The sequence below is a fragment of the Hemicordylus capensis genome, chromosome 6 (assembly GCF_027244095.1).
Source record: "Hemicordylus capensis ecotype Gifberg chromosome 6, rHemCap1.1.pri, whole genome shotgun sequence".
Classification (NCBI taxonomy): Eukaryota; Metazoa; Chordata; class Lepidosauria; order Squamata; family Cordylidae; genus Hemicordylus; species Hemicordylus capensis.
Genome location: NC_069662.1, coordinates 62,854,802 through 62,869,559, shown reverse-complemented (window position 1 = coordinate 62,869,559; position 14,758 = coordinate 62,854,802). Strand labels below are relative to the sequence as shown.

The window sequence follows — 14,758 nt, the reverse complement described above, 5'->3', positions numbered from 1 at the left end:
GAAAGGATGGATATTTTACCTAGGATCTTTTCAGATCATAACCCAATTCGTTTTACATGGAAGAAGAAAGGAACGACTTCATTTTGTTGGAGATTGAATGAATACCTCTTGAAAAAACCAGATGTTGTGGAGAAAGCTAAAAAGAAACTAAAGGACTATTTTGAATTGAATTTAAACCAGGGAATGGACAATAAAATTGTCTGGGATGCAAGTAAAGCGGTTATGAGAGGTTTTTTTATACAGCAAAACTCATACTTTAAAAAGCAAAGAGGATTGAAAAAAGAGATATTATTGATGCAGATCTCCAAAAAGGAAAGGGAATTATTATGGGCTAAAGATAAGAAGACGGTCACTCAAGCTATCAAATTGTTGCAACAACAACTTTCTATGTTGATAGCAAATGAACTTGAACGGAATTTGAAATATGTTAAACAAAGGACATTTGAGTTTGCAAACAAACCAGGCAAGTTGTTAGCTTGGAAAATTAGATCTGAGAAGAAGAAAAATTATATATCTAAAATATTTACAAAAAATGGGTTTTCTTAAAGGAAATAAGAGCGGAAGTTTTAAAATATTATTCAGAATTATATAAAGGCAAAATAGTTGAAGATTAAAAAATTGAGCAGTTTCTCAGGACCAAAAATATTTCAAAACTCACTAAGGAACAAATAGAAATTATGAATGCTCTGATAACAATTATGGAAGTAACAGAAGCAATAAATCAAGCTAAGCCCAACAAGGCCCCAGGGCCTGATGGACTGTCAGCTTTGTACTATAAATCAATTAAAGATCAAATCCTACAACCTCTTCAATGGACTATGAATGATATTCTACAAAAAGTGATTATGCCGGATTCGTGGAAGTATGCAAATATTGCAGTAATCCCAAAACCAGATCAAGACCGAACATCAGTCAAAAATTATAGACCAATTTCACTTTTAAATAATGATTACAAACTTTTTGCTGCCATTTTGGCAAGAAGAATGAAGGTTATATTAAGGCATTTTATTCATGAAGATCAAGCTGGATTTTTGCCAAAGAGACAACTGAGAGACAATGTCAGAAAAGTCTTGAATGTATTGGAGTACTATGAAAAACATAATGATAAACAGATGGCGATGATTTTTTTGGATGCAGAGAAAGCGTTTGACAATATTTCGTGGCAATTTATGTGGAGATTACTAGAGGTAATGACTGCTGGCAACAATTTTATTAGGGCAATTAAGACAATTTATTCGGAGCAATATGCTAAGATTGTTATAAATGGGGAACTATCAGACAATTGTGTAATACAAAAAGGGACTAGACAAGGATGTCCACTTTCCCCATTGCTTTTCATATTGGTTCTAGAAGTGCTTTGTAGAACTATCAGAGAAGATGATAAATTACATGGTCCTAAAATTGGGAAACAGGATTACAAGTTGAGAGCCTTTGCAGATGATGTTGTGCTGTTTTTAGAGAATCCAATGGACAAGATTGAAAGACTCTTGGATAAAATACAACAATTTGGTCAGCTGGCTGGATTCTATATAAATAAGACTAAGACCAAGGTCTTAACTAAAAATATGGATCAGAAAACCAAGGACAGATTCTCTGAAATAAGTGAGTTGAAAGTGGAGAAGAAAGTTAAATATTTGGGGGTCTGGTTATCAAATAACAACTCCTTGTTGTTCATAAACAACTATGTTAAAATATGGAATTCAGTGAAAATTGATCTACAAAGATGGTCTAAAATGATTTGTCTTTAATGGGAAGAATTTCAGTGGTGAAAATGAATGTCTTGCCTAAAATGTTGTTTCTCTTTCAGACTATTTCCATAATTAACACTTTAACTTGTTTTAAGCAATGGCAGAAGGACATAACTAAGTTTGTTTGGCAGGGGAAAAGACCAAGAATTAATTTTAAGAATTTAACAGATGCAAAGGAAAGAGGTGGTCTTACCTTGCCAGACCTAAAGTTATATTTTGATGCTGTCTGTTTGACATGGTTAAAAGAATGGATAATATTAAGGAACCCTAGAATTCTTGATTTGGAAGGATTTGACAGAAGGTTTGGATGGCATGCATATCTGTGGTATGAAAAAAGTAAAATACATAAAGACTTTTTGAACCACTATGTGAGAAGGAGTTTAATGAGGGTGTGGTTAAAATACAAAAATTGGTTTGAACCTAAAACTCCGTTATGGATATCTCCGACTGAGGCCTTATCATGTAAAGAAGTTAATATGCAAATGTGTTGGGGTACCTATAGGGACTTGTTACATTTTCAGGAAAAAGATTGTAAGTTAAAAAGTTTAACTGAAATACAAGATTTGGTTAGAGATTGGTTTCAGTATCATCAGTTAAATGAGATATATAAGAAAGACTTTAAAGTTGGATTTGAGGATCAGACTACAAATTTTAAGAAGGAACTATGTCAAAATGATGAAAAATTAGTTTCTAAAATGTATAAACTGTTGCTTCTGGAGGAGACAAGAGAAGAAGTGGTTAAAACGACTATGATAAAGTGGGCTCAAGATGTGGGGCGTAATATAGAAATGGCAGCCTGGGAAAAGTTATGGAAAAATGATTTAAAATTCACTGCATATTATGCTATAAAAGAAAACTATTATAAAATGATGTATAGATGGTATCTGACACCAAAAAAATGGGCATTAATGTATAAAAATGTTTCAAACAAATGTTGGAAGTGTGGAAATTCTGAAGGCACCTTTTTTCATATGTGGTGGACCTGTGGGAAGGCTAAAGCCTATTGGGATATGATTTATAATGAGTAAAAGAACTGCAGGTTGGGTAGATTAGCTATGTTTGTAAGGGTTTGAATTTATGTTTTGAATTATTATTATAGCAAGGGTAAATTTTATAGTTGATGATTCACGAAGAGATGTGTGCGGGAAGTCCACCTTTTTGTGTGTATTTGCAATGAATGATAATATTACTACTGTTAAAATTAATAAAAATTGAATTTGGGAAAAAAAGATTTTTAAGCAACCTAGTGCGTGCAAGGATCACAGCCCAAATTAGTCAGTTAAATTTGCTAATAGACCCAGCAGAGACTGCTGATTGCTTCTCTTTACTTCTAACACTGCACTCACTTAGCATAAAATTTATGCAGCTTCTGATACTGATACATTACCCAATGTTTGGCATGCGAGCAAAACTCTCCTGGAAGTGATCTAAGGCAAACATAGCAATGTGAATCTGCAGAGGCGCCTGAAGAGAGAAGAAAACAGTCAATGATCAGCAAGATGCACAAAAATTGCACAATCCCGGTAGTAGTAGAGCCCATTTCCTCAGATGAATTAAGATGTATCCTTCAGAATAATACGGAAGTGCCTGAATAAAGTGGGCTCTTGCCTAAGTTTACATCATTAAATCTATTAGTCCTGAATGTGCCAGAACACACTTATTTTTGTCAACTATATATTTTAATTTAAAGGTATTGACCCATATGTTGTGCAGCATTATAAGGGCAGTGTCATCCACCCAGGCTGCTGCAGAGCACCAGGGGTCTTTATTGTAGTGTGCCCTGATTTCAGAAGCACTATTTTGATCAAGAACATGTTGTTCGACTGTCAATAATTTGTTTTAGATTGGAAACATATCCCAGTCAAGCAACATGTTTCTGAGTAAAGTAGCACTTCCAAAAGTCTGGGTGCCTGCTACTTTAAGTATTTGCACCAGTCCTCTTCATGGCACTGCCCACAGGCAGCCCGTGGCAGTCCCTGATTGGGCACGTGCCCTCTCCTGTGCCTTCTGCCTGCTGCCAGCCCACAGAAGCAGTGGCAGCGGGGAAAACAGAAAGGTGCCTGGCAACCCCTTCAGCGCACACCCTCCCAGCTCACCACTGGGGCACATGCCACTGGAACAGCTGCTGGGTCAAGCACAGGCTCGTGGCAAACGGTGCCACGGGAGAGCATGCACCAGTGGCCCCTGCCGCAAAGTGAGTGAAGATCGCAAATTTACACTCTTGTGCAAGAACACAAGACTTCCAGCACTTTGCTAGCTGCCTGCAGGAGTGTCAGCAGTTCAGCATTGCCCTAGTGACAGTGTACAGTGTATGGGCCATTGTCCAGTTTCCTTTCTAAACAATTATCTTCACACTGTTATCTGCATGTCTGCAAATACATATCTGCATTTATTACTGAGGGAAACCTGAGAGAGCTGGTGTAGTGTAGTGGTTAAGGAACTGAGCTAGGAATCGGGAATGACCCACTTTGAATCTCAGCTATGCTATGAAGTCATTAGGTGGACATAGGCAAGTCATTCTCTCTCAGTCTCAGCTTCAAGCAGTGTTCCCTCTAAGGCATGCACACACAGGTTGTTTGATGCCCACTCAGTTAATTTTAGAACCCGCTCAGATAGAATCAGCACGGCCCCACTCTGCACTCTATATGTGTGTGCACATTGCCTCGATACTGCCACCCAGAACAAAATTCATTCCGCACACAGATGAAAAAAAATTAGAGAGAACACTGGCTGCAATATGAGATTAACAATACATGCACATCTTTCGCACACTTAAAAATGTTATGCAAATGCTAAGTATTATTACTATTGTTATTAACAACTGAGAAATCTTAGACAAACACGAAGCCGATCAAATCCTTCTAAAGAGGGGAAGATAAAAACTGAGTCATGTCCCTCAGTATTTTTTACTGAACAAACAACATTATTTAAAGGAAATATAGTTCCACTGAACTAAAAGCAAACCTACTTTTAAGTGAACAAGGATTATTGATTATAAAATTCCCCAAAGGTGGTATTACAAACATATTAACAAAACAAACATATTAACAAAACAAAAGGAATACCATCAAGCAACACCTGAACTGCAAGTCCCTTAACATTTAAAATTTCCAAAACAGCAAGACCACAAAAGAATATATAAATTGTTATTAACGGTGTAAGTTACACCAATCAACTGTTCTGCATATTCCTTTGCATAACCTGATACATATGAGTGCCTATATCTCATGATTTTACAAGCCCAGTTTTAAAAATAATTAAAACCCAGTCCAGACATTAGTCTGAAGATGCCTCCTATAGCTGAAACAACTGCTCCCATCAGCCTGCCTGTGCACTAAGATAGTCTTCAAAGGTCCCCCTCCAGCTGTCTCTGCCTTCTGAGATATGGTGAGTAGTTACAAAAAAAGGGTTACACCTATAATACTTGTTTTTAAAACTGAAGGAAAATAACCTCAGGTTTGCTGAAGTCTGCAACAAGGTAAGTTGGGTTAATCAACTGCTTCTCCAGCCGTTCCTAGAAGAAGAAGAAAAAGTGACGTTTACATACACTTTCTAAGAAAGAGGACTAAAAGTAGTACATACAAATGAACACCATAGAAATTCTCTGGATAATTCCAAGGCTGCTCTTGACAGCAATAACTTGCCCTAATGTTAGCAGGATGCAATTGCAGACACAGCTGAAAAGGGGGAACCTGATCCTTGTCCCATAGTTCTCATGAGACAAACAAAAAAGACTCGATAGCTAAGACAGTTGAGTGAAGGCAAAGTTTGCCCTTGTTAGAGACACCAGTATAGAAGCAAGTAGGGTTTAGCTATCATCTCAAGGAATGTAGCTTTCTACTTTCTCCCATGTAAAGGTTTTTCAGATTATGAGCCCTTTGGGGACACAGAACCATCTTATTTTTTATTGTAAGAATGGAGACATTTTTGGCTTAAAACTAGTATGTAAATAGTAGTAGTAACTATAGTAGTAGGGTGAGGGAGTGAGAGAGAGAGTGAGAGTGAGAGAGCATGAGCGAAAAGATTTTTTTTGTTGAATAGCAATATATAAATTCTAGCTGGGCCAGGAGCAGAGCGTCTGCGCCTCCACCCAGCCCACTTCTCCCTCCCCCCCGCGGTTTCTGGCCAGCCTGCCACTGCCCCGCCTGTTTTCTCCCCATCGCTAATCGGCAGCTGCTTGCAAACTCTCGTGAGAGCTGCTACACATGAGATTAGCGATGGGTACACCTAGGATAAATAAATATATAGAAGATTCTTAAGAAGTACAAGTATTACAACTAGTAGTACTTTTTCTTCTTCATTAAGAATATTTACTACTAATAGTCATCATGCTGTCACCTTAAGTGGCGCAGCAGGGAAATGCTTGAATAACAAGCAGAAGGCTGCTGATTCGAATCCCTGCTGGTATGTTTCCCAGACCATGGGAAGCACCTATATTGGGCAGCAGCAATATAGGAAGATGCTGAAAGGCATCATCTCATAATGTGAGAGAGGAGGCAATAGTAAACCCCACCTGTATTCTACCAAAAGAAAACCACAGGGCTCTGTAGGCAGCAGGAGTCGAAATTGACTTTACGGCACACTTCACCTTTAGTAGTTGTCATAGTAGTAGAACAACAGCCATTCACTTTTATGGGAAAAGGTAAAGCATTATACTCAAGGATAATGCTGTGGTAACAACAAAACCTGCCCTCAACACTGAGTGGGTCAAACCACTTTCAGAAATCAAACTCTATATGTACAAACCATTGGCCTAAATATTTGATCTCTACAAATGTAAATACAAAGCTATAGTATGCTTTTCTTCAGTTTAAATAACTCCTTCATGCACTGTCCTGTGCCCACTGTCTGTTCTGTAGGCACCTTTGAACAGTGCATCTCTCATTTCTTTCTCTGCTTGCAGCAGCACACCATGGTTAAAGTTATGGAGTCTGATCTGTAGATCCTGGCCACAGACATAAAGCTGGGCTCAATGGTTCGCTCCAATTCATGCAATAGTCCTCAAGTTTCTGCAGGCCTTGGTAGCTAGCTCAAACTTCCTGTTCACCAAGTCCCTGCCAATTCTTGTACAGAGGAAGGGCAAGATCTTATCACAACAAGCTTTAGAGGCACATGGAGCTCCCCTCTCTGGCTCAGGAGGAGAGACAGAGCTCATCCATATTGCATTGCACTTCCAAGGCACTAAAATTACTCCAAAGTACAGCGCAACTGAAAGGGTGGAGAATTTTCCATGACCTTGCAGTATGCTTCAGAGGTGCTCTGAGCCAAACACCAAGCCAAATTTGTGGACCCTCATCTTGAATCAAAGGGCTCCAGACACCTCTGAAGCACAGTGCAATGTCAGAAACATGACATGGGAATAATCTTCCAACTTTTCCCCGCGTAGCATCTTTTCATGCTCAGAAGAAGGAGCAAGGGACACTTGTCATGCTGAGTATAGCAAATGCATTTGTGGGCTCCTGATTCAATGTTCCAATATCCAAAAATGATTTTTATATTTCAGCATAACAAAAAATGATCATCAATCCATTTAAGAGCATGTTATGTAGTTATTTCATACGGAATGAAGTGAGAACAGACTTTTACTCATTATCAAACTCCGGTCAAGCTTCAAGTCTCCACAACTTACAAAATGAAATATTTTAGGTGTCTTTACTTGAACAGCTATGCCACCATGTAAGTAAGGTTCCACATCTGAAGTATTCCCAATGCTAAAAGAATACGGTGATAACACTGAAAGGGAAGGAGAGAAAAGAAGAAGTCTAAAATTACTGGGGAAAGGTAGCTAAATAAACAAACATAAGAACAGACCAGAAAGATGCTTCAGTTGTGTACAAAACCTACACATCTAATTGACTCTCAGTGACTCAGCACTAGAAGGTATCATAAAAGGACTGAATATTTGGGCTTTAAAAGAATATTTCAGTTCTGTACCAGAAAAAGCTGAATTCTATTACCTATATACATTAGGCAATGTAACATATTTGCATGATTTATTTTAATCCTACTAGTTATGAGGTCATAACCTTTCTGCCTGTAACCATTAACAATCCTGTTCTCTCTCTCTCTCGCACGCACACACACATGCACTTCAGAATTTGACCAAGATAATCACACACACACACACACACACACACACACACACACACACACACTCAAATCAGTATTCTCAATTCAAGGTATTCATATAAATGAATACTGAATCGGGACCGTGCCCAAAATTAAATTCCAGAATGATCATCCATAGTCCTGTTAATATTCTCCTAGTTGTTCAACTTTCAGGGTGATATCAGAATACATTTATTTCTCAGTCCCAAAAGTTCATAGACTTTTTAGTACATTCCAATTGAGAAGATTACTGAATGTCACCAGGAATAGACATGGAGCAATAATGAAGATCAGTGTTATGAAGAAATGGCAATACAGTTAGGGCAACAAATGCAACAGAACAATATTAAAGGAAAATGCATGTCTAAGTGTTAAGAAATGTTGCTATACACACAAGGAAGCTATACAAAACATAACCTACCAGTTATTTGATGTGTGGATCCATTTAAACACGACATCCCATTAATTTCCCGGAAAGTTACAAACTGTCCCGTTTCAAATTTATGAGGATTATTGTCAAGGCAGGTGATGATACCAGGATTAGACTGAAATTATAATCCACCAGATATAAAATGAGGAGGGGATCTAATACAAATTAAGATGACCACAATAATTCTCAAGCCTTTGCATAATTTCCCTGCTGCTGCCAGTCTGCGGAGACAATACTGAGCTAAACAGACCAATGGTGTGACTCTGTATATGGCAGCTTCCTGTGTTCCTAGGCAGCTCACCAAATAACTCTGGTAGGTACTTGGATGCTGCTCATGCACCGGATTGCTGCCAATGTTAGGTGAGCATTCTATACCTAACAAGACATAGGAGTATTTTCTCAGCTTCAAATTAAAAAGCACACAACACTATCAAGTGTTTGCGTTGTGTAGTTTGTTCAATTTATGTAAAAGATTATGAGGGAACATGCAGAAGATTCATTCTCTTGACTGGGTAGATCTCATACACCAACACACAGGTCCTACTGAAAAAGCATTACCACTCCAGCATTGTTTCTACCCAGCACTCCCTTGTTTGTGCTAATAAAGAAAATGCTGTGCTTGCCAGAAGGATTCTGAAATTTGAGTTGTGGTTTTATTTTAGGATTGTATGATTCTATTATTTCTTGTTTCTTAGGTTTTCCTATTTGGCAGAGGCCAATCCTCTGCAACCAATCCTCCTGAGTGCACCTCAGCCAATCAGGCGCCTCCGCTGCCCAGCCAATCAGCTGGGCTCTGGGACGCACATTCCAAAGCACACCCAGGAGAATTAATAATATAGACTATTTATTTTCACCTGATTGGATTGATATAGCATTATTTTACTTCTACAGTATGTGCTTTCCTTACTGATTATATATGACTAGTATTTTCCAGCCCGTTAAATTAACGGGCGCTTGTAGCCTTTCTTTCTTTCTTTCTTTCCTTCCTTCCTTCCCCCTCTTCTCCCTCCCTTCTTTCTTTTTTCTTTCTCTTTCCCTCTTTCCTTCCTTCCTTGTCTCTCTTTCAAATTAACGGGCGCTAGTTGAGTTTTCAACCCCACTTCCTGGGATTCGCCAGAGAGGAGCCTTCCCCCGCAAGAGAGGAGCCTTCTTTGCTGGCCGCCCGACCTTCGAGCGAGACCTCTTCGGCCCGCCGGAGCCTTGGCTGGCTGGCTGTTGGTAGGCAGGTAGGTGAGCCAGGCCGGTCTCCACGCCGCTGCCTCTCGCCGCGTGCCTGCCTCCCGCTCCCCCGTCCCTGCCCGCCGCTGCCGCTGCCTTCCAACCCACAGCTGCTGAGGGGGGCGGTTCTGGCTGTTGTTGCGGCGGCGGCAGCTGGGTCCCACTTCGGGCTAGCCTGTGCGCCTCCGGGAGCTCCGCACTGTGTCTGGCCTCTTGCGCTGCTGGCGAGGGAAGCGCGGGGCCCGGCCTGGCTCACCTACCTGCCTACCAACAGCCAGCCAGCCAAGGCCCCGGCGGGCCTTCCCCCCCGCTCGTCCGGCCTTCTCCTCCTCCGCTCGTCCGGCCTTCTCCTCCTCCGCTCGCCCCTCCTTTCCCTCCTCCTCTCATCCGGCCTTTTCCTCCTCCGCTCACCCGGCTTTCCCCTCCTCCCACCACTTCAGTTTTTGATTTCCGCCATTGCCGTCTCTGCTCTCCCAGCCCCCCCGCGGGCCCGTCTTTTTACTCTTCTCTATTCTCCCCGCCATTTTTTTTTTGTTCCCCGCTGCCGCCTCAGCCCTCCCGGTTCCCCCGCTGCTGCCTCTGTCCTCCCAGTCCCCCTGCTGTCGCTTTTGCCCATAGGCAACACGTCGTCAACATGGCCGCCCGTGTCTGGGCGGCCGTATCTTTCTCGGACGTTCTGGGCATGCACTCCACGCATGTCCAGAACGGCCGAGAAAGACACGGGCTGAAGAAAGACACGGGCGCACGCTTTAGCTTTTTATTATAGAGGATTGGTGGCTATAGTTGCTATGTTTCATTGCTACTGTTTTAACTTCTTATTTTATTGTGGCTATGGCTTAATGAATGGTATGACTTTATTCTATGCTGTATATTTTTTATCAGTTTTTGCTTTGCTATGGTCTTAATGACTAATGCAAATAAAACCCATGTAGATTGTGTGTCGCTAGGTCTACAGGTGCTCAACTTCGGCCCTCCTGCAGATGTTGGCCTACAACTCCCACAATCCTTGGCTATTGGACACTGTGGCTGGTGATTATGGGAGTTGTAGTACAAAAACAGCTGTGGGGGTGGGCAAAGTTGAGTAGGCCTGGTCTGCACACTGGACTGGTAGGACTGCAGCAGCAAGTACCCACAGCAGCACCAACAGTCCCCAGGAAGATGCACATTAAAATAACCAAGCCAGCCCCACAATCCCACCTAAGAGAGCAATGCAGAGACAAGACCATGCAGAAGTGATTCTTCCAGTAACAACCATGTTGTAAGGTTTAAACATAAATTCACCCACAGTGAAGCAGAACTGACAAAAAATAAAATTAATGTGAAAATATTAAAATGACTTCTCAGTTTGCTGCTGACAGGCAAAATGCTTTTAAGGAACTTTAAGAATTGACAAAGCAGACATTCTCCAAATCCACTTTGGCATTACTTTTTCTGCTATTAGTTAATCCTTCTCCATCACCTTTCTCAAATGCTTTTCTAGGTCCCCTCCTCACTTCTGCCTTGTTCAACAATATATACTAATGCTGGTATTAGTATTGTTCTAATACTAATAATAAGCTCTCTGGACAGAGACCATGTCACTTTTATGTTCTGTACGGTGTGTTTTTCTACGTGCTGAACATGAAACTTGTATCACCCCCACTTCGAGCATTCCATAAGTAATAAACTATTCCCTGTGACAGGGAAAAGTCTCAGCATATGTATCACTGCAGTAGAGAGGATAAACATTTGTATTTAACCACTAGGGCTTCGGAACAGAACAAAAAATTGATTTGGAAGCTGTTTCAGATGAATTTGATTCATCTCTTCAACTGAACGTTGCACTTCAGTTCAGTCCCATTTTGGAGGATGGGGGCAGGAGTTAGAATTCAGACCCGAAGCCTTGGCCACAGGAAATAACTAAAATGCCTATAGCTTCTTCATTTATTGTCAGAAAATTACAGGGATGGTAGCCCCTTCCAAGGGCATCATGCTACCCATATTGCAGACAAATAAGTGCAGGAGTCCCTATTCAGGTAAACCTTCCAGCTTCAGGGTCTCGTATCCCAATAACATTTTTGTTTTAAGGCAGAATGGGATGATAATGGCAGGGATGTTAGTCTCTTCTGAGGTCATGATGTCTAACAATTTTAAAAAAACAGGTACAGGGGGTTTCTGCACAGGTCAATTTCACATGTTTGAAAGCTTAACGTTCTAAAGTTTTGTTTTTAAGTTCTACTTCCTTCCACACAGCCAAATTGTCATATTACTCTCTCTGCACCATCAACTGAACTCTCTCTTTCAGCCCTCTTTGGCTGAAGGGGCTTCTGCTGTTCCTTTTGTTGTGGCAGCAAGCTTGGAAGCTAGTATGATACTGCTGGTGCTGGGAAGCTAGGCGAGTGTTTCCTGCTCCGTGCCCTTCCTCTCTTGAAATTAGATTCAATTCAAAGAGGGCCAAATCAGGGCAGATGCACTTTGATGCCCTGCAACTGAATCAGACAGTTGTGAATCGGAGCAGGTAGCTTTAATTCAATCCAGAACCAATTCAGCTGCCAATATACCACATGGCCCTAACCACTATGCTCTAGATTTGTGAGTTTTAAAAACATACCAATACCTTGACTTAAGCAAGAGCAAACATTTATAAAGTGATCATTAATTCTAAAAACAAAGTAATCAAGACTTAGTAATGAAGATCTTTGTCCTAACCTGTGTTATATTTGAAATGAAGATTTCTTTTGGTTCCTCTCCCGTGGTGTCCAGAACTTCAAATTCATCACCAAAGTCACAAAATAGACGGGCCCATATTCCATACACATCTGCACTTATAAACTGCAAGAGAGGCAAACAGTTAAATAGATTTCACAAGACGGATACAGAGTTTTGTTGCCATTTTAAGCAAAAAGAGAAAAACTGGGAAGGTAATCCACTATAGTTTATATGAGTGGCAGACTTGTCCCGCAGCATCTGGCTTTCTTGTCAACTAATCTGACCAGCTCCATTTTTGTCTACAACTCAAAAACGTCCCAGTCTCAAACAGCCTGCTTGAACACACTCCTATACAGTCAATTTCCTGTGGAGTACGCAGATGCTAATTCTCAGTCAGGTAGCCGCAATGAAGTCATTCTCCCACCCCCAAGACTTGAAAAACTTATTTGCTCATTCTTCTGAAAGTGAAAGACTAGCCAATCCTCTCCTTCACTGGCAAAAAAAAGTCCCTTCTACCCATTATGATTGAATCAGCTATCACAAAGAAAAAACACAGGTAAATTCAAAAGCAGATATTCTCTTTGCCTAGAGACCTTCTTGTTGGTGGGAGGCAGGTCTCAGTAAACCCACTCGCCTCCTTGCCTACGGCAAGTGCCCCTTCCCTACCAACAAGCAGCAAAAGCAGCAGGACTGGATAAATCTGGTCACCATCTTGCAACCTTGCCTACAGGTCATGGTGCCTAGATAAAATCTTACAGTGAAGACAAGGGCTGTGAAAGCGGGGTGATCTTTTGCAGGGGCAGAGTGAGTCAGGAGGGAGCAAGGAACTTGGTCAGCTTTGACCACGCAGGGAAAAGGTGGAGGCTCAGGAGAAGGAGAATGGAGCATTGGTTCACTTACTGTGAAGGCTTCTTCTGGTTGCTAGAGTCAAGGACATCTCCATGGATTATGCCCCTCACGAGCTCCAAGGCAGAACAGTTTTGATTTGTTAATGTAGGAAAAAACACACCTACTTGAGCCTGAGAGGGATAACTCCATTCTTTCAGACCAAGTTAAGAAAAGGCAATCATGACAGATGAAACGAGATAAGAAAACAGTAACACAGTAGGAAACCACATGTTCTATAAAGTTTTGCACTAGGCATATTAAAACGACTGGTACTGAAGAGATGTTCTTTACCAGGAACAGACAAGCGCACCAAGCTGGGTGGGCTGAGATGTCCTTGGCTCCAGCAACCAGAAGAAGCCTTCACGGTAAGTGAACCAATGCTCCGTTCTCTGTTGCGGGGGTCAAGGACATCTCCATGGGACATACCGCAGCCTGACTCCCACTCAGAGGTGTAGCAAGGCTGGAGTGGGCCCAGAGACAAGATTTAAAAATGCCCCCCACTCACTGAAGCTCAGCTCACAAAGTAAAGAAATCTTAAATAAGCCTGAATAGTGGTAACAAAAAGCATAGTAAAATCTACCTACCTGTCTATCTCCTACGTGCCACAATAGAACATCACCCTAAATTATTTTGCAAAAGGTTTTGTAAATTGTGGATGGTGCAAGTCATTGAATGGTACTCAAGAAAGACATGCTGTTCTGGTAGCTCCAGGTCTTAACACTCACATCAATTTTGGAGGATGAATACAACTGAAGGAAGCCCGGGTGGAGGCACTGCTGGGGGAGTCAGTCATTTGACTTGCCTCTGGGGGGCCCCCCAAGGCAGTGGGCCCCCAGACAACTGTCTCCCCTTGCCCTATGATAGTTATGCCCCTGCTCCCACTAGGGTGGGGGTGCACTTGTCTATTCCTGGGGAAACACCTGTTGTAAAACTCTCCTACCAAAGGCTGCCTGGGCCAAAGTATGAGAGTCTATCTTGTAATGCTTGGTGAATGTAGATGGACTTCTCCACATTGCTGCCCTGCAGATCTCCTGTACAGGAGCATTTGTGGCGAATGCAGCTGAAGTTGCTGCCGTTCTTGTAGAGTGAACCACTACGTGTGTAGGAGGTCTGAGATGTTGCGTCTCATACACCATGGCTGATCCATTTCACAATTGCAGGCAATGAAACGGCCATTCCCATGGATCCAGGTAGGAAGGAGACGAATAATGAGTCTGTTGTTCTGAATGTAGCTGAGCATTCCATATACTGGGCCAAAAGGGGGCCACCAGAATGACCCTTGCACCCAACAGGATGATCCTTCTCAACACTCTCACCAGCAAGGGTGTTGGCAGAAAGGCATACAATAGGCTGTCTGGCCATGGAGTTGTCAGTGCATTCACGTTCTCTGCTTCCCTCCAGGGGAACCTCGACATGAACCTCGGCAACTTTGTGTGAGCTGCCGAAATGTCCTTGTGTTCAAGGGCACAGCGGTCCTTGCCCAAGGCACAACTTCCAATGTAGCGACCATCAGGCCCAAAATCCTTGCTAGCGTGGTGAGTAATACTGTCGGTGCTGCAAGTGCTTGCCTTATTTCTGATGTGATGGTCAAGTACCGGTCCTGAGGAAGGAACAGGCAATCCCTTTCCGTATCTTTTATCACACCAAGATGCTGAATCCTGTGTGCCAGTGTTAACTG

General features: G+C 41.8%; 1 protein-coding gene across 5 annotated transcripts in view; it reads right to left on the bottom strand.

Annotated features, from left to right (window-relative positions):
• UBA6 (ubiquitin like modifier activating enzyme 6) overlaps positions 1-14,758 on the bottom strand; it is a 134,111-nt gene that overhangs the window by 80,747 nt on the left and 38,606 nt on the right. For all 5 annotated transcript variants that reach the window (XM_053260682.1, XM_053260685.1, XM_053260681.1 and 2 more), the window contains 5 exons: positions 12,193-12,315; positions 8,278-8,401; positions 7,378-7,481; positions 5,200-5,262; positions 3,136-3,212 (listed from right to left, as the gene is read on the bottom strand). In XM_053260682.1, coding sequence (XP_053116657.1) covers positions 3,136-3,212; positions 5,200-5,262; positions 7,378-7,481; positions 8,278-8,401; positions 12,193-12,315 — 491 coding nt within the window. The remainder of the gene's footprint in view (positions 1-3,135; positions 3,213-5,199; positions 5,263-7,377; positions 7,482-8,277; positions 8,402-12,192; positions 12,316-14,758) is intronic.